Source organism: Branchiostoma lanceolatum, chromosome 14 (assembly GCF_035083965.1).
Source record: "Branchiostoma lanceolatum isolate klBraLanc5 chromosome 14, klBraLanc5.hap2, whole genome shotgun sequence".
Taxonomy (NCBI): Eukaryota; Metazoa; Chordata; class Leptocardii; order Amphioxiformes; family Branchiostomatidae; genus Branchiostoma; species Branchiostoma lanceolatum.
In genome coordinates this window covers 13,640,195-13,666,545 of record NC_089735.1, presented here as the reverse complement: position 1 = coordinate 13,666,545, position 26,351 = coordinate 13,640,195, and the positions used below count along the sequence as shown (strand labels likewise).

Genomic DNA, 26,351 nt, shown 5'->3' with positions numbered 1-26,351 from the left:
AAGAAGAAGAAGATCTCCAGACGAAAATCTCGAGCTCACCGGCATCGTCCTACCAGATCTAGAAACTTGGTAAGTAGAAACACTGTATCAGCTCATCTCCTACGTATGCCATATGTTTTCAGTTGGGGTCTCTTTTTGTTTCGTTTGTATATTTGATGTTTAAAAGAACCTCAAGCTCATTTATCGGACCGTATGGGGTTAAAGTTTTGCCGTCACCACAATTCGCCCATCAATGGTCAAATCGCGGTCAGGGTGCCTGATGCAATCGGCAATTCCACCGGTAGATCATGGTTTATAGATTTTTCCCTACATGCGGATATTCGCTTCAAAGACAGCCATAACTTTTCCACGTCGATTGAATTGATCTCACTAACATTAATGAAGTTACATGAAAACCCAGAATTTGATCCTTTATTGATATTTTTCCCCCTTCGGGTGATATCCCATCGAATTTCCTCAATTTCCCAACCGAGGTTAATCATTTTTGTTTACGAAAAAAATGACCAAGAAAGTTTAAACATCATCGGTTAACCAAGGCAATGTTTGTACAAATTGGTTGACGACCATTAAAAATGTTTGCTCTTTTGTTTGAGGAAAGGCGTGGACCGTGATTTATCTGTAATTAACAGACAACTCCATACTTGCGGTGTGCGAGTGAGCCTTTGTGTGGGTACTAAGTAACTGCAAGCACAGAGCAATACATCATGTAATCATCTATAGTCAACTGTATAATTAAGGTGACAAAGCAGCTACAAAATGGGCAAATACATGGCGTAAATTACAAAAAGATATTTTGCAAGCAGATACAACATGTACTAATGTCTAGAATGCCAAACTCAAAGAAGAAGACGTGAAAGACCAAAAATGAAGAATCCATATGGTATACCATTTTCCGTGTGTTTAGTCATTAGTTCAACCTTTCTGACCACGTAGATTTCATAATGAAGGGAACCTTTTTGTGAAACCTTTTTTTCTAGATCTATTCGCACGCTCGTATCAGTTTTGGGCTTTCCAGGAGATGTCATCCATAAACAAATCAACATGGCCTAATTGTGCATTCGCGAGGAGTCATCGGGTTCAAGTCAATACGACTTGGTCCTTGAAATACTAGTGACGCGGTACAGTAGGAGCAACTTATCTGCGAACCAGTAAGATACGAACTGCCAATGAAAGTTTGTTACTTGAGCGAATTAATAGAACAAATTAGAATTTTGATTCTGACCCAAGCGCTCTAACTATTACACAGCACACAATGTCTCACAGTATTTACTGCAAACAGACATAACATCATGGGTAACTTTGGAATTTGTTTGATAATCTTTTATCAGAGTTCATCAGATCATACGAAGATGAAGCTGTCCGTGTGCGTCCTTTTCCTGAGCTGCCTGGTGCTCGCCGCGGCCTTCCCTGCTCCGCGTGAGGAGAGGCTGCAAGGTCTGCTGACCAAGCTGGAAGACTTGGTGGTCGGGATAGGAGGTATGGGTTATTTGTTTGTTTGTTTGCTTGTTTGTATGTACAACGGTAAATCACCTTTTACCTTAGCAAAACAGTTTTGTATTAGACTATAGTAAGCACAAGCTGCGTAAGATCGGTATGTAAGGTTTGATACAATCACCCTACTTCATATCGCTAAGTGTGGTGGGATCTTTTACGAACTCGAGGCGAGTTAACCCTTAAGCTGCCAGATTGAAAAAAAATATGTTTGAGCCCTCAAGAAACCCGCGAAACAGCCGGTGGCCCGAACTCCCCTAACATCCGGGCTTCGGGCGCTACACGCACGCAAAGCTGTTTTCTTCTGGGAAATACCATATCCCGGTCATAACCGGGTGCGGCAAACGGGGCATGTTTCTGCATCCCTGATAAAACCGGGACTGGCAGCAGTTCTGTTCATGCTCAGTGAGCTGACAGAGCGGAGTCATCAGCCGGTTCCTTCTTAGCCTCCACCAGGTTCCGCGCGATCGCTGGGAAAAAAAGTAGAAATCGGCCAAATAGAGTAAATAGTATGCCAGGGGTAGTCCGCTATACATTGTAGCTCAATGGTAGAGGCTAGTTCCTTCTACCCAGCTCCTTCGGCGGACAAAAGCATCAAGCCCGTCGATACCGTAATTAGCACACGTGGGTGTTTTAGGTCGAGATTTGGTCGGCCCTTACCGAAGGGGCGCGGTCCACTCCCCCGGGCTACAACTCCCCGGAGCGTTGATTAAGATCCTATGGGCTGACTGTCTTGGGCCGCCGAAGGAAATCGCTAGCGGCCCGGTTCTAGCCTGGGCTCCCAGGGTAAGGGCCTCCGGGTTTACGTCCGGTCGAAAAGGATTCGAAGCCAGGCACTCATTTCCATCTGAGTCCTGTGAAAAAAAAAATGGCGCAAAGGGCCAAGGGCACAGCATAGGGACCTGCTCGAGATTCGAAACCAGAACATTTAGATTCGACAACCCCAACCATATACGACCGCCTTGCCACCTGTACATTTGAGCTGTAACATTGCTGTGTGGATGGATCCTACCATAACTGTGACATACACTTTGTTGGATCAACTGTGATTTCTAAAAATCGCTCGAAGCTGGTGTGTTACGCCGACTGGCGGTTATACCGGCTATATAGATACAGATACAGATGTCGTAGACTTATTTTCAATTATTCTCGATATCACGTATCACCTATCAATGTTTCTGACATCTCCTGTATTTCTTCTCTTTACTAAAGAGCAACTGGAAATGGAGATGAACAAGCGACACCAGGCTGAAGATGAGGACCTGGCCATGGGGGCAGAAGGTATGCCTGAGCTGTACTGTATTGGTGGCTAAATCCGATCATGACTTCATAATGTGACGTAACGTTCTTTCACATCCAGTTGTGTGTCGTAGATTTATTTGCAGACGAATCTGAACCACAAAAAAATGATTTTGTCATGGGGGGGGGGGGGTATTTGCTCACAAACTGCCCATGTATGTCATTGCGCAAGTTCGTAAGAAAATAGAACGCGTTCGAACGACATCCGTCGAAATAACGGCGTCAGCAGGTGTTCGAATACAATCTGACTAATTTACGACTGATAAATACAAAATTAGCCGTTTTTCTCAATGTTCTCGGTATTCTACGCAAGTGAGTAAGGGGAATATTAGTAGTTACCGACATTGTATAGCGATATCTAGAAACGTTTGACGGCATGTGTGCAGGCGTCAGCCCGCCCGCGGGAAGTGAATACCCGCCAGACGCCGGTCTCTGTGACACCAGTCGGGGTTCGGGGAATGTCGTTCAGTCGGCGTCACAGTTCATGCGAGCGTCGGCCGAATTTGTAGATCGCCCGAAACTCGACGAATTCCAAAACCGTATTATCCCATGAAAATCTCGGGTGACGTCCGTCGATCACTAAAAAAAACTAAAAATTCCCCATGAGATGGTACCATCATTGGACATGGACGAAGTCAGTATCGACTAACCTGATAAAAGGCCAATATTTGGATCAACTGTGATTTCTAAAAATCGCCCGAAGCCCGCGTAATCGACAGGACTACGGCCGTACTTCGGCCAAAAATGCACATTTGAAGCTCGCCAACACGTTGACCAAACTGTATTTCTTATTTGTGACGGGGGCTTTAGAACGCACCCTATTTTTTACGGACGTACGCGATGGCATAGCCAGTTTCTGAGCACAATACCTCCTGTGACGAAACCAGTTTGTGTGGTTGAAATATTTTACCACTGCCTCACCTCGGCTTGATATCAGTGTTTTTAACATCTCCTGTATTTTTTATCTTATCACAGAAGAACTGCTGGAGATGGAGATGGCGAAGCGGCAGCCCGGTTCGTCAAGCCATCGAGGATAGGCACGGACGTCCCACCAGGCCCCAGTGAGCAAGGCACCTAAGCTGGAAAGCCTAGCCGGAAATCCGCGCGTGCTATAAAATGTGCTTAAAGTGCTTAAAATACAAGTACGAATAAAAGCGTTTGTTGTTAACTGTAACAGGGGGAAATGGTGATTAGGGTTTTATATCATTATCGTAGCCTGAAAGTGTCTTCGTTACATCCCTCGGCCCTCACAGAAACAGAAAACAGCTTCCGACTTATTTGTAACTAATATCAACAGGGAGTTTGGAGGAGATAATCACTGAATAGTATTTCTTAAAGTTTGATAACAATTTCCAGACATGTACGTGTACGTCTCAGACAACAAATGAATGAAACTGACTGTTTGACAATTGATAGATAATAAAACTGGTTGAACAACACGACCCTGAGTTTGTATTTTTTAAAGCGTCATCAGCCGAGCTAGTGGGCGATCCATTCTTGATTCTATTTTGAGTTATGGGCAATGATTTTGTTTTGATGCATCGGATTTTAACTTTTTCTACTGAATGTTGTCGACTTTTTTCTCCTGACTGCCTTGTCCTGTAATGTATATGTTGCCCCCCTTGGAAACCAACTTCCTCGAGTTAAAGGGGCAACCCAGCTGTCTTATGATGAAATAAATAAATTGGAGGGTTTTGTACGGAAGTCGTTGACAGGGGGCAACATTTACAATCAAATTCCATACAATAAAAAAGTTAGAAACATTGATTTCGGTTGACCACATCTCTTTGCGATTACTTTGTCAATTGCACGTTGCAAATGGACGACATTCTCTGATTTGGTAAAGGTGTGCATCACCATACATAGATTATGTAAACACATTTCCATAGTTCCTTATGAAATCTTAAAGTGGAATTCTGACATCGGAACGGATATTCAAACATGCAATATATAAAACACAAAGCGTAAAAAAATCGTTTTCTATCTATGAAATTCGTTGAGCGCTCAGTCAAATTTTACGTCGCCGCGTGGTCGTAGTGATGTCGCCGCGTGGTCGCCGCGTGGTCGCCGCGTGGTCGCCGCGTGGTCGCCGCGTGGTCGCCGCGTGGTCGCCGCGTGGTCGCCGCGTGGTCGCCGCGTGGTCGCCGCGTGGTCGCCGCGTGGTCGCCACCCTGATGGAATGGGGGTGTTACCGATGGGAACATGAATACCTACTCACAGTACTCTTCCCGACTGGTGATGACGTAGGGTATGACGACGATGCCGTCCGAGTTTTTCGGCCATTTTTCCTCTCGCTCCTGACAGCTGTTTTAACCTGGCCCTGCAAAAACACAAGGTCAATTCAAGGTTAAATGTTGTATGGAAAAAAAATTGCATCGCTATACGACTGGGTCTTACTACGCTGCCGACTGTCTACTAGAACGGAATACTGTAAATACATTTAAGTTCGCGTGGTTTTTCGCACTAAGGCAAAAATGGGGTGTTCGCAGTGGTTTTACGTTCGCGGCAGCGCTTTAGTTTCATACTGCAACAGTATTGGACAAAAATGTTTGCGGTGGCTTTAAGTTCGCGGTGAAACGGTCGCCGTGAAAACCGCAAACATAAAACCACCGCGAACATTTCTGCATTTACAGTACAACTGGATGTACGACGGTAGACATGCGGCTGGTGCTAAGAATTGTGTTTGCTTTCATTTTCATTTTTCTTGGGTGCATTTAGTGCAATTTAATTCTAACTAGTGATGAGTTGTATCTATTGCATTCCTATCAAGGTAATGTTTCAACCGCCGTTTTTTAATGCTTTTGTGTTTGCATGTATTCGTTTCTTTATTTGTGTACAAGTATGAATTAGCCCAACATATCAACTAAGCAGGGGCAAATGTAAGAAAAGGCATCTTTTGTAAACGCTCACATAGAATATAGGAAAGGTAAGATTTGCATCTGAGAGTCGTCCAGGATGTCTCCTTCTATATGATAATCTTCAGTGTCTATAGATAAAGAAAATGAATTTCAGAAACGATGTTAAGCCCATGTCATACTTGTGCGTATAAACAAGTCCGCAGGAGTTGCGTATTAACATGTTTTGGGCTTAGGATAAGTTTGCAGCTGAAGAAGTCATTTCTTTTGATAATAAAACTGGCTGCACAAAGGTAGGTCAAAGTGAAAAACAACTTCTTCCCCTCAAACTGTACTTAAACACACACGCACACACACACACAAATGCACAAACGCTGACTAAAATATAACCTTCTTGGCGAAGGTAATGAAAAGTTTATTGCAAATTCCTGCCCGTAGGCTAATTGCAAGTACATGTACATGTAACACGAAGTGGACGGACAGACAATAATGAACAGTATAACAAATGTCTACTCTAGTTTTAACTACTGCCACTAAATTTTAACTTATTGAGTTCGACTTCTTTTAATAAAAGTAGTACCGAATTTCTGGTCAATGACATCATGGCACACACAGAAGCTCAAGATGAATAAAAAGCTGTGTCACGTGTTCTGTTGTAAGTTTTTGACCTACCAGACTGTCGGTCGGAAAATCTCATCGTGGACATGCACTGGTGCACCTAACGAAAAGTTACGGTACTGCAGCAACGTAGATGTTGTGTCACGCCAAGTCTATCTCTCATTAAGTCTTTATTTGCGGTGTACATATACCAGGACCGGTCGGCCCCATGCCTATGTCGCGCCCAGTAAGATTTAAGACGTTTCGGTGGGGTCGTGTGGCGCAACGGCAGAGCGTTCGACTCAGAACCAAGAGGTCCCGAGTTCGAATCCTGTCATGTCACCGACCTTGTGTCCTTGGGAAAGGCAGTTTACACGACTTTCCTCACTCCACCCAGGTGTAAATGGGTACCTGACTTCGGTTGGGGAAAGTCGTAATTAGGTCACCTAGTGGCGCCAAATCGCAGCCGCCCAGACCCTTGCGACAGTTCCACAAAATGCAAGTGTGGATAAGATATTATATATGTTCTGTGTTGTGTGAAATCTGTAATACCCTGCATCAATTCAGCGCTAGAAAGGCTGCCATTGCGGGTAATTTCTGACCAATAAAAAAACACATTATTAAGACACTAACTAGAGTTAAGTATTCGTGCTACATATACTTAAGTTTGCCATTTTAGTTTAGCGATTACGGGGTCTTTTCATAAATATGAATTGGTATTGATTTTTTTGTTTGAGTTGAATGTTGGATAGTTGTGTGCCGATTTGTTGAAAATAGAGAGAACGCTAGCGACCCCAATAAACACCCCTCCCAATGAAATGGTATGGCTACCCTGCGACGTCACAAAGTCAAGATGGCGGCCACCACACATGCCAACGGATCTAACAAAGGTCTCGCAAATATCGTCAAAGCTGAAGTTTAGTAATTCCACTTGACATCCTTTCAATTCTACTACATGATTGGCAGTCAGTGCAAACGCAGTCTATCACCTTCGTAATAAATAATGGTTTATTGGTCAGAAATTACCCGTGCAATGGCAGCCAGTGCTGAATTGCTGCTTTGTTTACAATCATATAATACAGAACAGATACATAATTGTTCCACACTTCCACTTTGTGGAACTGTCTTCACCTAGACAAGGGTCTGTCGGAACTGTCGCAAGGGTCTGGGCGGCTGCCATTCGGCGCCAACAGGTGACCTCAATACGACCTTCCCTGACCTGACGAAGTCAGGTACCCATTCACACCTGGGCGGAGTGAGGAAAGTCGTGTTAAGTGCCTTTCCCAAGGGCACAGCATCGGGGCATATCGGGGTTTCGAACCCGGGACCTCTCGGTTCTGGGCGAAACACTCTAACGATTACGCCACACGATGCCACACTAGTCGGACAGTCATATCAGGTCTATAATGGTCCTCCCCTACAAAAGTCAGTACAGGACTCGCTAAGTACTAGCCTGGTTTGTGGGAAGAATCGTCGGCCGAAGATACGTGCAAACTGCAGCTGTGACGGAATTGGAGCGCGTCTTACCACACGGTGTGTAAGGTAAGAATACAGTATGTTACACATGTTGCATCTTTCACACAAAGAGTTTAAATCTGGTAGCTTCTACCAGGCTCCGCTGATCGCTGGGAAAATAGTAGAAATCGGCCAAATAGAGTGAATAGTATGCCAAGGGTAGTCAGTTGGTCGCCTATTGAACTTCCTTGTGTAGCTGACTACCCTTGGCATACTATTCACTCTATTTGGCCGATTTCTACTAATTTCCCAGCGATCAGCGGACCCTGGTAGAGGCTATAAATCTGGGACGCTGCACAACATGAGTACTGGTTCTGATGAAGTTTAGAGCAAAACCATGGCATTCAAGGTCATTCAAAAGAATTCTTCACAAAGCAGCGCCGCCGGCTTGCTGAGCTAATAGCCCTAATAGTCGGGAAACTGTCCATGGAAAGTTTGTCATGTTCCCTATACTTAACCTTTGGGTCTCGTTAAACACTCAAAATGGAAATTTCCTCCAAAAACAGCCCCAGTTATGTCGTACTTTGATAGATTGTTAACCAATGTGAAATTAAATCTTACCTGTTTTTAGACCATTTAAAGTCCACTTTTTCACATTGTCCTGACTGTCAGCTTTGTGTAAAATCCTCTTTATTTTGCATACTTGGACGAGGAAAGTCGGTCTGTTTGTACATTTGTTACCCTCCAATTTGTGAAGCCCACGCAAAGTCCCCCGATTATTTGACAACCAGTTTACTTTCCAAATTGGTGATCTGCACCAAATTAACTTGTTGACGCGAAATGCGAGCCGACAGACTGATGATCAAGTGTCGAGGTCACAGACGGAGAAATCAAGAAATGGACTGAGCTGGACTTATAGTCTGGATTTGATTTTCTTGTTAGGAACCGGAGGCGACTGTGCAATATTACTCCAATAGACAAAAGTTTTGCCTCAGCCTGTTGAAAGAAGCCTTCTTAAAGGCAACCAAAGCAATGTTAGGGACCAAAAAATGGAAATTGAAAAAATGTTGAAATCTTTTATGTAGTGACATTTACTAACACTGTCTAGCACATTTGTGTAATGACTTTATACTTTGTCTTTGAGCATTTTAAAACCGTGCAAAAACTTTGATCCCCTTAGTTTCGCGAGCCTACAAAAACCTCGGCAACGACTTTCAACGAAGTCATATTTTTGCATCATGGACGTTGCTATACATTGTGATAGTGTTGTTTGAACTAATCATGTATAGAAATGACTAAATAAATTGACTTTTAGAATCCGATTTTCGGGCCCTAATATTGATTAGGTTGCCTTTAACAAAAGTACACTAAATTTTTAGATAGGATTTGGATTATTCAGAAAATATAGATAATGCTTTGAATTGAATAACAATGGACATATATGAAATACACGTTGATGAAGGTTAGACATCCATGTAATAAGATACGCCAAAGAGCAGTTACTCAAGCAACTGGCTAAATTTGGAAACGGTCAGACGTTTCAGGAATGAATTGATCAATTCATAGTTTTTTTTTATAAAACCTGCTCTTTAACATATCTTGTTCATTGTCCTGTTCACTGCCCGCCGGTGACGAAATGTAGTGGATGCTACCTGAAACGTCTGACGGTTTTCCAAATCTTAGCCAGTTGCTTGAGTAACTGCTATTTTGCGTTTAAAATATATGTACGTCACATGGTTATCTGATAAGAAACTTTTAAAAGATCCTTTAGTATATTTCCTGTATCTACTTAAAGAGTACGTTTCACCGCGTGGGGTTTGTGGAACATGTATGGGAACACATACCCACCGGTTTTATGTCCCCTAGGGCCACACCATTTTAATTTCTTGGTTAACGGAATTGTTTAAAACAAATGCTAGATTGGAAAATCAACAGGAAAACACAATCTCAGAGGAAAGTTTGTATACTTTGGTACATGATGCACACAATTTCAGGGAGTGAACAGGGTCAGGTGCAAGTTTTCACCCAGCCTTCTGTTTTCATGATTTTTACTAAAATTTAAAAAAAAAATCCGTTAACCAAGAAATTGAATTGGTGTGGCCTAAGATGTTATTGACATTGTCAGTACGTTGAGGTTGAGTTTCCTTGATTTACGAATGCTGTGAATATTTAGCTATCTTTATCCCTGTGTGTCCCCAGTGGTCAGGACTGTAAAACCTAAGTCCAAACAGATGTAGACTGGGACCGTGTGGGTTGACAACGGTGCGGCAAAATACATTTCAAAATTAGTCCCTTTCAAAATCTGAAGCAAAACCTGTTCCTGCAGTTCCAAAAAAGCCGCTAGGGGGCCAAAACCTATACCACTTACTCTCTGTCCAAAGAGCTATCTACCACTAAAAATCCGGAAATAGTATATCCAGAACACGAGATATCAAAACAGGAAGTTCCGCTGCAGTATCGTAACAAGCCGCTAGGGGACCCAAAATCTAATCATTTCCAGGTCTTATCAAGACCTACCCACCTACCAAATATCAAGACAATCCGTCCAAGCCTTCTTGAAATATGCTGGTCATTTACACACATACATACATACACACAAACGCTACCCAAAACATGATCTTCTTGGCGAAGATAACAAAATTAAAGAAGGCCAAAGTTCACACATGAGACTGATAAACGTTTACAACAACTGACATCAGCAAGGACTCCAGCAGCGTGTAGAGAATAATTTGGTACAATGGTGTGAAGAATCACCCTTAAGGCTTCGTTAGCAGGGATTCCAACGGTGAGGGTGTCTTAAACAATCAAGAGAAATCATCAACACACAGTCTGTTTTGCGTTAGCACAACATGTATTTCACTCGTTAATCCAACGATGAAATTAATCCATATCTTTTCTATTGAGACGCCTCATCCGGTCTGAAATTTGTTGGATACAGATTTTGTGATTCTCACTCAAAGGCAAAAAAAGCTACTAGTATGTAAGATCGGTTGCACCAAACAATTTCGTTGCTCACATTAATCTAACAACAACCATTTTATTTTTCCCGTTACCATGGTGACACTTCAGGCGTGGGGCTTCACAGAATAGATAGAAGGGCAGGTTTTGGGGGCAAATCATGGCGTCACAAAAATATTAGCTGTATACAGCATCGTATCGTTGATAGGGTGTACATGCTGACATGTACTTCACCCAAAACCCTTTGCTTGATTTATTATGAGCAACCTTGAGATCTAGCCTTAACTACGGTCTAAACTAAAGTGATGTCTTGATCAAGATGGTGTCACATTTCGTCCTCTGTAGTTCGTATCACGGCCGCTAGGGAGTCCGGCCGAAGAGAAAGGAAAATGGCGCTCACGAGGAATGTAGGTCCGGCGATGGTCGTCTCCTCACTGGTGATACTACTAACGGTGACGGTGAATGGGTACCATCTAGGCGATACACACGTGGACAACAAGTAAGTTACATCTTCGAAGAAACATTTCACAGTATATGCTTTGTTACGAATATAGTGACAAGACACAACTTTATGCCGGGGCTATATATGGGGTTGCATGCATGGTCCGCTGATGGTTGGTAGGTGCGAAAAGGCAGACGCACGAAAAAACATTTCACATTTTATTCTCTCTGGGTTGGGCTATCCTTGGCTAGACTTGGCTCCGTTAGCGCAAAAATTCAGTTCGACTTTTCCTGACAAGATCCTGACAAGGGCCTTTTCGTTGACAGTTTTGGAATTGTGAATGGCGCATAATGTTAGGCGCATTGATTTTATTTTTGACAAAAAATTGTTTTGTCGTGTGTTTGTTAAAAAACACTATTAGTATGCCCCTTTCTTGGCTTCGTAAATAAGTTTCTTTGCAAAGAAATTTACTTTTACCTCACATTTCTAGTTGAATAGATTAATGAGATCAGATTTGACAGTTGGCAGTAGCGTCAATGTAAACAAACTTAACGATCAAGCAAAAACTCAACTCAAAAGACTCAACAAGACCCGAAGGCCAATTCAAGGGTACAAGAATAGCACTGAAACAGCTTCTCTTGGTCAGAATTATCATGCCCGAGACAAGCTTGACTTACGTACTGACAGCTAGTGAGAACTAATTTACCCAATGAAAGACAGGGGTTGCCAAGGCTGGTCGGGAAGTCTCATTTTAAACCTGGATAGTTTTGATCCACTCTTTTACCCTTAAATTCGGACACCATAGGGGAACTACTGTGCTGCCGTTAAAGCCCCACTATGTAAGATTTTGGCGCAAAAATTGAAAATATTCTTGTGAACGAATTTTAATGTGAATGGCAGGTACTGACATGTACAACCCCTTTTCAGCATATTTTCACGAAAGGGAATCCTTTAGATACACATGTCACTTCTTTCTCTTTGGTCCAAAATAGAAGTTAAGATTTGCCAACTGCTGGGGTATAGTATCTTGTGGTATGTCTGGTACGTTACATATATGATTGGCAGAAGTAATAGCCTTAGACAGTTGGTTTCGCTATCTTTCGGTTCTTGATGCGCACCACGTGTTAAAGTTCTTGAAGGCGGTATTTACGAAGACTATACCCTCTCTAGGATCATCTAGTTTTTTTTTCTCTTGGCGAAGACACTGTCTGGGGTCTAATCAAGTTTGCCATGTGGCCCAGAGATAAAAGTTGGCCGTCAATGTTTGTAAACCAAGTCATCTCTCAGGACAGGACAGTACGTGACATTGACTACTGCATTTCTTCCTACGTGACTTCTTAACTTTTGGAGGGTGTCCATGCGGTTTTCGCCGCATAACATCTTATTTTCCACGCAAATCTATTTGCTGTCGTTTTCGTTTCAAGGCATCCTCATTGGAGGTGAAGCATGATGCTTTTTCAAGTATAGCTAGTGGTAGTGCAATGCGGCTTCGCCCGGTTCGCGTTTGTGGCCAAGCACACCGGGTCACCCCTAGTCTTCTCGATAAGTGTGTTGGGTTCTTTTACGTGCAGAGGTTTGGCGCTTGAGGCTAATGCCTGAAGCTCCCTCATACAAGGGGCCGCCGGCTTTACGTCACCATCCGAAATGACGAATGCATTCCCTTACAACATATCCGAGCTGAAGTCGACCCCTAGGATTGAACTCGGGCCCTAGGATCCACGGAATTTGATCCAGATGGCGCTGTCGATTTTGAATAAAACACGGTCAAGCAACGGCGTAATCGTTTAATCTTGTAGAATAACGATAGTTGACTTTTAGAACAGGAATAGAGGAATTGAATGTACAGGCGATCATGATGCTCTAATGCTGCTAGCTCAGCTCTCATTTTCATCCGCAGCATTGCATTTAAGGTCTCATTCATGAGTTTTGTTCGCCCCATAGGCTTACATGTTATAATACGTGTTTCACATGGGCGCGTTCGTAATGAAGATATAGAAAATGCACCAATGTTATTCATTTTATGTTGAGAACATTTACCCTAGATCATGTTAAAAACTTGCCAACAGTTTCACTACATACGATCTCTTTTTATAGCAATTACAAACTGCACTTAGCTACATCCCCTAAAAGGCACTTTTCAGCTGAAAGCGCAGGGCCGCATCACCCACAATGCCGGGCTGTGTACGTCCGACCTCGCGCGCAGCTGCCGAACTTTAACTGCTAATTTCTGTGAGTTACAAGCAAGCTTTCATCAGTTTGACGCTTGAGATCAGTCGGGCTGGCTAAAAGGGAATTTCCCACCGATATAAACATACGTTCATGCAGCCGTTCATTTTTTGGGTACGGATTCTTTTGCAGGAGTAACACATGAATGAGACCTTAGCTTTGTCCTCTCCAATAAAAAGTGTTTTTATCATCAGAGGTATGAATTTTCCAAATCCCAGAACCCCTTTCCTATCTTTTATTCTCGTGCGACACGAAGCGACACGGAGCGCTCGCTCGTCTTTGACCCTATCTGGCCCAGCTATACATACCACTTGTCCTCTTCCACCTGCCTTTAATACGTTTCATGTGCTGCGGGCTTGCATCTGCCATATGGAGGTTGGAGGGCGATTAAGTTGGAAGGTCGTACAAGTTTAACTGTGTGCGTGGGAGCTACAGACGCGCCAGGACTATGGAATCTTTCCAAGTATCCATTCCAAGTCGACCATTGATAGTTCGTAAATTAACAGAACAGTTCAGAATATGCTGACCATTTGTAAGGTAGGGAACTCCGGGGAGCTATAGGGTGTAACGTAAACCTGGTGACCATTGAAGGAAGATAGAGGGTGTTTTTTGTTGTTGTTTTTTCAATCTTTATCTAACCTTGAAAGTATACAATATACACTCATTCGGCCGAGGCCGTTTTTCAAGAGTTCAAGGGAGGAGGTCAGGGGTCCTTTTAACATACCATCGGAAAATATAACAAAATTCGCTTTACAAAGATAACGTTACGATCAGTATTCCATAATCATATTCAGCATATATAAAGATAAGTCGACGATATAACATCATTTCCATATTCGGTATTCATAGTCAGTCCATAGTTACTCATATTTTTCAACTGAAGGCACCGTTCTCAAGTTTGGTGTCATACTATTCCATAGAGTTGTACCTGAGTAGGAGATAGACCTTCTCTATACTTCTCTACGGACCATTGGTACATACAGTAGGTTAGACTCGCTTTGTCGTGTTGTTCTAGTTGCCCTATCTCTACAGTACGTGAACATGTGTCTCATGTAGGCTGGTACCAGGTTATTTAGAGCCTGATATGTCAGCAAAGCCTTCTGGTGACTATGTATAGATTTGATGTCCTTCCAGTCCAGTCGTGCTGGTTACGGTTGAACCTGGATGAAAGATCCATATATTTATACTTGCATGTTTATAATTAGATATAAAAATTCAAATTTAACTGCCAACCTCCGAATTTAACCATCCAACATGGCGGACAATATCTACGTCATAGTCACGTGACCACAAATACAATATACAGACGAAGCCACTTAATTGCACATCGGATAAACGCACACTCCATTTAATTGCACCGAATCCCAAAATCCCAAACCGGTTCCCATTCACTGCATTGTTAGTGACTACGCATATCTGCACCGCACATTGTCACCAATGCCGGATAACTGCACCAATTTTTTTCAAAAACCCTCGACAAGTTAACTCAAAAGGTGCTCTTTAAATCTGCAAATGTCGTACAAATGAGCCGATACCTGCCGGTGTAAAGGCACAATACCGCCAATATGTTTAAAACTGTTTTAGTAACAAAAGAAGGCGGTCTCCATTGACAGTTATGTTGATAGGAATCATATGGGAGGTCCCGGGCACGCCTACCAAAGGCGACGCTTTGGCAGACAGCATGCTGTACTCAATAAAGATTGGTCTCTACCTGTACACTGTCTAATTACTGGGAATGCATTCAAGTTCGCGGAAATTTGATTTTGCGTCGCGGCATCGCTATTGTCACATACTGCTGCAATAATAAAGGACCGGCGTCTTTACGTCACATTCAGTCGAAAACCAAACAGCGACTCGGCAATGGCTATAGACGCGTAGCCTACGCGTAGGTGGACATAGTTGTCGCTTTTGATGGTGCGGTGCTGACGTGATGGCAGAGCTGAATCCGCGTCGTAGAACAAGAAACTTCCTGCATTCACCGGAACGAGGTGTACGCGGGTTCGGCTCTGCTATAAGGAGAATGATCTGTCACTGATCAAACTGGAACTGTGAACTCAATATTTTGCTGGTTCTATGAGGTATGGTAGCGCAAGAACTGTTTCGTTAGCTACTAAGGTCAAGTAAGTCTCGACTCTGGGGTGTTATCCAGCCTAGCGCCTGTAAAGAGAAAAAAACCATGGTGGTGCGGTCCAGCTGGGAATTTCGCATAATTGCACCAGCCGGATAATTGCACCAAAACCGCTGACAAATGGGTGGTGCAGTTAAGCGGATTCTACTGTACTAGTACTAATTTAAGAGGTGGAGGAATAAGACACAGAACCAGAGTCTAAAAAGGTTTGAAGAAAGTTGTTGTGTGATTCAACTGAACAATTACAAATACATTTTGTACATGAACTACAGCCTGACACATCTTGAACGCATGGTTATGACCTCCATGCTATTTAAACGGGTCAAGTTGTGTTGATTGGGTTGACTTCAGCACATGCTTTCTGTGCACTTTTGAACAGCTCTGACGCGTTGCTGGAGAAACTGACTAAGACTAGAGTGAAGTATTTGTGCTACATATACTTTAGGTTTGCTATGTTAGTTTAGCGATTACGGGGTCTTTTTATAAATATGAATTGGTATTGAATTTTTATTTGAGTTGGATGTGTGATAGTTGTGTGCCGATTTGAAATAGAGAGAAAATGGTATGGCTATCCTGCGACGTCACAAAATCAAGATGGCGGCCACCACACATGCCAACGGATCCAACAAAGGTTTTGCTACGCAAACCTGAAACAAGGGACATTGTCGGATTTATAATTAGAAAAAACTAGTTGTCGATAGAATTTGACGAGCCGGCGTCCCTAAACTGGGTAGGCAGCTAGACAGACCAGGAAACGCGCCGGGCGAAAGTCTCGGTCTTCCATCCATCGATCACAGTGGAACACCTGTTCTTAATGTTCCGAATTTCGAGACGGGCGTGGTTTTCCCGACACCGTGGGAAAGAGAAGTCCGCCAACATCGTCTGTTAAGTGGGCTGCGGGCAAAAGAAATGTTGGCGGTCCTTATTCTATATCCCTCTTTGCCTCCCTCCCTCTGAGTCTCTCTCTCTCTCTCTCTCTCTCTCTCTCTCTCTCTCTCTCTCTCTCTCTCTCTCTCTCTCTCTCTCTCTCTCTCTCTCTCTCTCTCTCTCTCTCTCTCTCTCTCTCCCCCCCTCTCTCTCTCTCTCTTTCTCTCTCCCTCCCTCTCTCTCTCTCTCTCTCTCTCTCTCTCTCTCCCTCCCCCCCCCTCTCTCTCTCTCTCTCTCTCTCTCTCTCTCTCTCTCTCTCTCTCTCTCTCTCTCTCTCTCTCTCTCTCTCTCTCTCTCTCTCTCTCTCTCTCTCTCTTGCTTCCCCTTTACGTTCCTCAATGTGTCTACCTCACGCCCATGCGATTTTCGAGGTCCCAATAGACCTACAAAGCACGTGAGTGTCACGTATGAAATTTACCGAGAAACGATCTAATCGGCAAAACAGACATGTCTGTGGAAAAATAACAACTGTCCCTGGGACAGTGAAGGCCGGTGCTTTAAACCCGAAACAAGATTTTCCTCGCCTGAGCGCTTCTATAGAGCTGGATGTCAAGATGAAAAGTTGCATGGCGAGTGGAACCTGGCTACTTCCCAGATGTGTTCGCGTTTGAGGAAAATCGACGGGAACATTCGTGGCACGTCTTCAAAGAGGCCAGCCAGGGCGAGCCAGGGGTTGATAAAGTACATGTGTGATCATGGCGAGAGGAAAGTTGGCAAGGTGACACAGTCGTTCAAATACATGTGTGATCGTGGGCAGAGAAAAGCTGGCAAGGTGACAGTCGTTCAAACCTGGAGAGGTTTCGGGGGTCGGCATTTGTTCGGAACAGATGGATAGGAAGAACCTTCTCATGAAAGGACGCCATTTTTATTTACAATTGGCTAGATAACTTTTGGGTTAAGTCTCACGCCTTCAAACTGACAGTCCGATTCGTCGCGGATGATGTTGGCAACCGCTGCTGTGGAGTTCTGTGGTCTGTCGGCCCAACGTCCGGGGTGGCAAATTACTGCCGTCCCACCGAGCCCTAACGCCAAGCCTGGTATCCTTTCCCATTCGATCAATCTACTTTCTAATCCTACTCAGAAACCAGGTAGCTAAATCCGTGATGTACTTCTGTGTTTTTGCTTTGCTATACTGCAAAAGTCGTCTCTCCTCTTTACATGTCGTCCGCACCAAGGTCCTTTGTGGCAAATTATTGCCTTCCCCACTGAGCCTAAAACTCCCGGCCCGTGGTATAATCCTGTAGCCTCTACCAGGTCTAATAGGTCGCTGGAAAAATAGTTGATAATTGGCCCAGCCGGCTGACTCCTCTGGCATGTTAACTGTCAATTTCTACCGATTTTCTAGCGACCTTTGGGACCTGGTAGAGTAGAGCAGCCGGTAGAGTAGCCGGTAGAGTAGAGCAGAGCAGAGTAGAGTAGAGTAGAGTAGAGTAGAGTAGAGTAGAGTAGAGTAGAGTAGAGTAGAGTAGAGTAGAGTAGAGTAGAGTAGAGTAGAGTAGCCGGTAGAGTAGCCGGTAGAGTAGAGTAGAGTAGAGTAGAGTAGAGTAGCCGGTAGAGTAGAGTAGAGTAGAGTAGCCGGTAGAGTAGAGTAGAGTAGAGTAGAGTAGAGTAGAGTAGAGTAGAGTAGAGTAGAGTAGCCGGTAGAGCAGCCGGTAGAGTAGCCGGTAGAGTAGAGCAGAGTAGAGTAGAGTAGAGTAGAGTAGAGTAGAGTAGAGTAGGGTAGGGTAGGGTAGGGTAGGGTAGGGTAGGGTAGGGTAGGGTAGGGTAGGGTAGGGTAGGGTAGGGTAGGGTAGAGAGTAGAGTAGAGTAGAGTAGAGTAGAGTAGAGTAGAGTAGAGTAGAGTAGAGTAGAGTAGAGTAGAGTAGAGTAGAGTAGAGTAGAGTAGAGTAGAGTAGAGCTCCATTTACTGGACTGTCATTCCAGGCTTGTGTGGACAGTTTAAGGCTTTGTAGTTGTATACTACTGGGTGATGTTCCATGTGTTTGTCGTGTCTATTTTTAGTGAAGGTGTTCACTGTCGGTGCGTTTACAACTTCTCCTGGCAACCCGTTCCACCAAGTTGCCATCCTGTTCGTGAAGAAGAGAGCTCTTCTGTTTCCTGTACTCCTGTGTCCGACTGTAGAGTAGGTCTTCCCATGTCTCTCCTCACCCCATCTCTCCCGTGGGGTCCTTCTGTCTTCTATTACTCATCCCTAAGGTGAGAGTCAACGACAACGTCTGGAAATAGTTTTGGGTAATCAGATACTAGTAGACCACAGCAAGACTCTGGCTCGGTTCAGTGGTTGCTCTCCTCTCAAGGGGGGATTAGGGTATTCCAGTTTGGGCCAATAATACATGCATGCCTAAGGGGAAGATGACAGAAATTAGGTGTCATTATCTCAGGAACCAAAGATTCTGACCAAGAAAACTTAACCTCAAATTCTCACTAGTTCTGTAGACTGTCATCTATCAGAATTACGAGAACGTCTATATGGCTATTCTCCGGGGAAACACCCCCGAGCGAGAGCACTTGAGTCAGTCAATTTGCCTTAAAAGGGCCCGCTCGGGACCACCCCACTATCTCAGGGGGTTCCAGAAGACAAAAAGATGGAGAAAGGTCGTTTTATCAACAAATTCTACAAGTATAAAGTCTGGCCTGCCATACCCACCCCAGAATTGCCATGATTTCACCAAAAATGCCTCTTTAATTCTGAGCGCCAATACCCTCGCCCCCCCCCCCTCAAGCCACCACTGTTGCTAAGTCTGAACTGACCGGGTTGATAAACCTAGTGAGAAACGCCCGACAGGAACTTGAGGAGAAAGTGCCCTTTTTACAGTACATATGTCATCCAGAACAGAGAGACTCTTCTAGTATGAACGGTTTTTAGCAATCTATACAAATTGTGAAAAATGACTTCTCGACGCGCCATGGGAAAACATAGTGGTCGTGTTGACATATTTCCTACACAACAACACCTTCTATACTGCGCAGAAATACTGTTCAACAGAACGAGAACTGATAAAGTATAAATTGTATTACAAAAAAGCCATGTTTTTGTTTCGCTGATGAAGGTTAGACATCCAGGTAGTAAGATACGCCAAAAGTAGTTACTCAAGCAACTGGATAAAATTTTGAAACAGCTAGTCATTTCAGACAGCATCCGCTGTCTTTAGTCAGTGACTAACGATAGGACTGGAAAACCAGATTTCATACTAAAACTATGAATAGATATGTCAACGAGGTTGATACAATTTAGGATGTCTTGGCGTAGTCTTCAAAAGAAGAATAATTCAAGACAAGGTTTATGCTAATAGTTCAATTAGCTACTGTTGGTTTCAGTACAATAACTAAATGTTGTTTAGAGTTTTGGTATAAAATCTGGTTTTCCAGTCCTATCGTTAGTCACTGACGAAAGACAGCCGCTGTCTGAAACGTCTGACTGTTTCAAAATTTTATCCAGTTGCTTGAGTAACTATATTTTTGGCGCATGTTTTTGTTTCTTCGCACCCTCGCATCAAATTTGTGGTCTCCTGAAGATCTCACCCACAGAGAGGAGCCCATCTTCACGTACACAGGATACCGGAGCGACTCTAGTGTCGTCCTGTCACAGATATGTCAGGAAGTGGGTCGTGCCATAGTTACAACATTAACGTCCGTCCGGTGAGGACCCCTCTCCCATGTTTCACGACCTTTCTTCTCTACAAACCTCCACAGGGGATGTCTCTATCTGTGGCTATCAAACCGGGCTTGGTGTTATCTTTACGGGCAAGCCAGCGCATTCACAGCATGAGGGTTCTCGATGTGGGCTTGAGATTTGAGAGGAGGGGGGGGGGGGGGGGGTAGAGTAGTAGCCTGTGTTTACACAATCTCTCGCTGGCTGGGATTAATGACCGGGCTGGCCGCGATTTTGATCAGGCTAGGGGGTCAGGTATACTACTAGTACTTTCAGTGGTGGTGGCATGGAATTATAACGCTAGAACAATTCTAGTACGCGCATTCACAGCATGAGGGTTCTCGATGTGGGCTTGAGATGTGAGACTGGGTAGGGTAGTAGCCTGTGTTTACAAAGTCTCTCGCTGGCTGGGGTTAATGACCGGACTGGGCGCGATTTTGATCAGGCTAGGGGGGCAGGTACTACTACTAGTAGTATTTTTCTGTGGTGGTGGCATGGAATTATAACGCTAGAACAACAAGCTGCTAGGGGGCCCGAACCTACATTACTTTTTTTTATTGCATCACAAGCTATCAGCCACCCAAAAATCAAGACCATAGCACGTCCAGGTCAAAAGATACAAAAACGGAAGTTCTGCTGCAGTACCAAGGTCACATACCAGGGGGCCCAAAATCGACCTTGAACTTCGGCTTCACAACACCTGCCCACATACCAAATATCATCGTAATCTATCAATAGAGTCTTAAGTTATGCTGACTACAGTCGTGCGGAAACACAAACAGACAAATAAACAGACAAACACACACAGACACACACAAAACTATATCTCCATTTTTCATGGAGATGATTACAGTACGTGGAACTGGCAATGCCGTTTTCTCTCCCTTTATACTTCGGACGATTTAGGGATGAGTCTGAGATGACTACCAAAAGGAGTCTCAAAGGTATGGTATAGAGGTCAATGCCAAGAATAACAGCATCAAGTCGTGTGGTGCGAGATAGATGTGTCTAGAGATGTGCTGTGTCAATAAATTATACATGATACGGGTCGGAACTTGACCCTATGACAGCTATCTATCTCCAAACACATGCTATCTCAATATTGTTTTTTGTGCTTTTGCAGCGTGCCAAACGCGTACCTATCTTCAGTGATCCACCTGCAAAAACACCCGCAAGACAAGTATTTTATACAATTATCAGTTTTCTGATATTGGAAGGGTGGCAAAATGTCTCTTCCAGAACAAAACGTGAATCATGATTCATTGCAGAGTTTTCTTTTGGATAGAAGGACATGATGTATTACTTTAGAGCCAAGATACGTGGACCTTTTAGATACGGGTGTTTGTCAGAGTCAGTCACTGAGGACGCAAATTGTCGCTTGATAAGGGCCCTGTCACACTTGTGCGTATATTCAAGTGCGCATGAGTTCCGCAGTAACAATTTTTGTTTTAAGTAAATTTTGCGGGGAGGGAGTTGTTTTCTACTTTGACCCACCATTGAGCAGTCTAGTGATCGAACCTAAGAAATCACTTCTTTGGCTGCAAATTGAACCTAAACCAGAAACATGTTAATATGCAACTCATGCGGACTTGTATATACGCACAAGTGTGACAGGGGCTTAAACCGATTCTGACGATTAGTGCAATTCAATTTAACAAATACAATCGCTAACAATAAATGATAAAAAAGTAACCACTATTGAATAAATCATTGGTAAAAAGAAAACAGAGAATAATGTTGAATAGTGACATAAACAGAAATAATAATAACACAAATAATGCAGATGATATAAAAAGGCTCTGCTGTCAGGAGGGTGAGCGACATTTGAGCCTTTAGAATCAGGTTGTCAAGCCACTGTGATCTAATCAAGCCCTGACAAATCTTGCTTCACGGATGACAGTCTAAAAGTCCGTCTACAATCAACCACGGTTATGTCTGAGTTAGTCCATGGCTATGTTAGACAACTGTGTCTCTTTGAGCTTTTTGGTCTTCAGCCAAGAGGCGCAAATGAAGAATGTGTGAAAGTCAGCGGGGCTCGTGAAAGTCAGCGGGCCTCGTGAAAATCAGCGGGGCTGAGAGACGCACATGTTACCTAAGCGCCCTATCATGTTTGTCACACGTACGATAAGTTTACGACAGCTATGTTGAAGGCATTCTTGGGATTGAATAAAAAGACTCTTTTTACACAACCAAGGGATTCATTCAACCGACGTTTCGGTGACCATCTGTCACCTTCTTCAAGGCAATTCTGACTGGTTCACATAGCAATGCCACACAGGTGTTGCTGCTTATACATATTAATGAGATGCAAACGCAAAATATGTGAACCAGTCAGAATTGCCTTGAAGAAGGTGACAGATGGTCACCGAAACGTCGGTTGAATGAATCCCTTGGTTGTGCAAAAAGAGTCTTTTTATTCAGTGACTTACCAACCTGATGAAACCATTCACCGATTCTTGCAATTGGGATTGTTGTGAATGTGTCGCACGACTATCAGCTCAGCTTGTGATGGTCGAGTTTGCCGTAGATCCTTTTCTACGGTCAGTTCTCTCGTTTGTCACACGATAAGTTTACGATATGTACAGCTATATTGAAGGCATTCTTGGTATAGTTGTGAATGTGCCGTACGACAATCAGCTGGAAGTTGTGACGGACAAGTTTGCCGTAGATCCTTTTCTACGGTCAGTTCTCTCGTCGTCTCAACCGAATCCTATCACACACAAAAAACTACATAACGTGAAACGCCTCCTATCCTTTTGGACGCTAAGTGCATCGAACCTGCAAGACGAATTCCAAGTCAGGCACAAATATGGATGGGTCTGCATTAGGGGTGGGTATCGGTACCGATACCGTGTACCGGTACAAATCCGGTATTTCTTAATGGACCGGTCCAAAAAAAAAAGGTCCGTACAAAATCAGTGGACCAGTACCGGCCTATGGACCGATTAGAAAAGTCATAGTACCAGGCTATAGTATACCAGCAGACGGCCACATAACTGGTCTAAGAAAATACAAAACAGCAGATATAACGTGTCGTTTTCGAAGACGTTAGCTGTGAATCATATCTAGAAACACACATATAAGTAAACAGACGGCGAGGAGAGCTAAGTATACTTATAATTTTGAGACAAAGTGCAAACCTAAGAAATTATATCGTTCCAGACATGACGTATGGAGACTAGTCTCGCTCTCCAAACAAGAGGTTCTTGAGTTATGCTGACTACAGTAGTGCGGAAACACAAACAGACAGACAAACACACACACAGACACACCCAAAACTATATCTCCATTTTTCATGGAGATAAATATGATGTACTGCGACACTACTATAATCAGGTACAGGTCCGGACCTGGACATGACCCTCTGGACCTGGACCTGGACCTGACCAGAATTTTATGTACCGGTACCCACCCCTAGTCTGCATTAGATATTAGTTAAAAGAATGAATGTAAGGCGACGAATAATCTGTTCCATGTCTCACCTATCCTGTCTTCATTACATCTTCCGTAGCATCATCTGTATCTCGCCGGCGATCAAGCCTCCGCTGGGCTGCATGTGTAACGTCACCACATCGGACAACATCGTGAAAACGCCGACATGCGACCAGTCCATACTGGAGGAGGTATCGTTTTCCTTTAAAGGCAACCGAAGTAATATTAGGGACCAAAAAATAGAAATAAAAAATACTGAAATCTTTATTGTAGTGATATTTACTAACACTGTCTAGTACAGTTGTGTGATAACTTCATACTTTGAGCATTTTAAAGCCGTGCAAAAACATGCCATACAATCATCTTAGTTTCGCGAGCCTACAAAAACCCCGGCAACGATGTTCAGTGAGTTCTCACATTACAATCAAGTCATATTTTTGCATCATTGACATCGCTATACATTGTGACAGTGTTGTTTTGAACTAATCATGTATAGAAATTACTAAATAACTTGACTTTCAAAATCCGTTTTTTCGGGCCCCAATATTGCTTTGGTTGCCTTTAACGACACATACCCACATTAATCAGTCACTCGTCGATACGATTAAATGATAACATTATGATTTAACTGCATTTATATTTCAAACACAGCAAAAATTCTACTTACCTAATTCTAAACCCAATCCTCGCCCTTCTTTAAGAATAAGTCGGTTCATGGTTTGAATTGCGCATGCGAGAGGTGAAAAATGGAGGGCCCTAACTTGTAAACAGTTCTTGTCTGATGCTTGCTTGATGCCATATTCAGGCACGTATTTACAGGTTTGCGTAGCAAAACCTTTATTGGATCCGTTGGCATGTATGGTGGCCGCCATCTTGAATTGCGACGTCACAGGGTCGCAATACCATTTTATTGGGAGGGATGTTTTGGGGGTCGCTAGCGTTCTCTCTATTTTTAACAAATCGGCACACAATTATCACACATTCAACTCAAATTAAAAGAAAAATTCAAAACCAATTCATATTTATAAGAAGACCCCGTAATCGCTAAACTAACATAGCAAACCTGAAGTATATCTAGTACAAATCCTTAACTCTAGTTTCGTTGTGTTTCAGGGGCCTTCCACTTTGACACGAATTGTTTTATTTAATTTCATTAAAAATATCACAGTTTCACGGTGCGTGCATAATGCATCACACTGCGCATGCACAGCTTAAACCGTGAACCAGCTTATACTAAACACGTGACACCTCTGACACGTGACTTTCCTGAAACCTGACGTCTGGTGCTCGGAAGCATATGCTTAGTCTCCATGCAGACCCAACGGTTGCAAAGACCGTATCCAACTGGCAGAAAGAAATTTGACAACTTCCCTGGCTGACTGGAGCTTCTCTGGCTAGCTTGTACGATTTTAGAACCGTGGAGATCTGCTTGGAGATAAGTATATGTTTTCAGTGTCTTGATGTTTCATTTATTGTATTCTGTGCATATAAACACTTTGCTGTGTTTTCTCCAGGTGAAGAATCTTCTTGAAGCCCTTGTGGTGAACACAGAGATCAGCAACTCCCCGTCCGAGTGTTTGGCGTCTTCTTTTTATCTGGACGGTAGACTGGGTAGGTACAACTGTGGTGACCAGGTCTCACACTAAATATGTGAGGAAGTCGCATACGTCAGGGCGGGTTCGGCCGTTCGAAAACGGCAACCACCGCCATGCCAGCAGTGTTAGAGTAACTTTGCACTAGTCTAAGAGAGCAAAGAATGAGGTCTTCACTCGTGCCTTGCCTGGTGAGAAGTGATCTAGATAGACGGGGATCTATCTTCTTTATTGCAAACTAATAAGTAACAGATGTCTGGTGTCTCTGACCACCAACGGGTATTCCTGTTATTACAGCTAAACATCTTGCACCGTCTAATGTGTACTTCACGACACAACTATAGTGAGCAGCAATGTTAGCCCACGTTTTCTAAAGTACTATGATCTAAACGTTTATAAAATAAGTTTCAAAGTTGTCGTCACGGAAGGAAAGTTTTATGAAGTCATTAAACTAGAAAGCGCTACTTATCATAGTTTTTAACACACTTTGATTTTAATCGTGGATCAATGTAGACACCAGATTATTTGTGGTACTTTTGCGTAGTTGTTATGTTACGGATGCGTCTTTTGTGATTGATTTCGCAGTCAGCTGTACCGATTCCATTGGCCTGCAACTTGGGGACGAGAACAACCCGGCGCACAGCTGTAGAGAAATCCACATCGCCTGTCGTGGGTACGTGAGGAGGTAAGGAATCATCTAAACTAAAAGGAAACACTCACCTTGACACACTTGGACTACTGCACAGCGGTTTGGACTTCTACTTCACAAAAAAACATCAATGCTCTACAAGTAATGCAGAATAAGGTGGCAAAACTTATTCTGGGATCTTACCGCATATCGGTCAGGGAAATGAACTGTGCGTTATCGTGGCAGACTGTTACAGAGAGACTTTACATCAGCAACATGTGTACTTTCCATAAGATACTCTTCTTCAAACAACCATCCACTTTCCACAGTAAACTACACCTCGTATCCGACCAACATAGTTACAGCACAAGATCTTCAAAAAGGAACGATTTCAAACTGCCAAAACCAAAAACAACATCTGCAACAAAGTCTTTTCTCTACCGGTGCTCAAAATCATACAACACTCTTCCATATCATATCAGAACATCTGTACCATCCACATTCAAAAATACACATCAAATACAGACTAAAAACGGACACAAACATTATGAACTGGTGGCAAATTGAAATTGATGTAAATATGTATATATTATGTAATGTTATGTTATGGGTATGTGTTCCAATGTTATCTCTATGTTATGTGACTCCAGGAAGAGTAGTGCAGTACAC

General features: G+C 43.3%; 1 protein-coding gene across 1 annotated transcript; it reads left to right on the top strand.

Moving 5' to 3' along the window:
* The first annotated feature begins 7,692 nt into the window (after positions 1-7,692).
* Positions 7,693-25,749, top strand: LOC136448844 (uncharacterized). The gene is made up of 5 exons (XM_066448503.1): positions 7,693-7,775; positions 11,001-11,154; positions 23,542-23,653; positions 24,977-25,073; positions 25,640-25,749. The coding sequence occupies exons 2-5, from the start codon at positions 11,045-11,047 to the stop codon at positions 25,741-25,743; spliced, it is 423 nt and encodes a 140-aa protein (XP_066304600.1). The 5' UTR covers positions 7,693-7,775; positions 11,001-11,044; the 3' UTR covers positions 25,744-25,749.
* Positions 25,750-26,351: the final 602 nt, after the last annotated feature.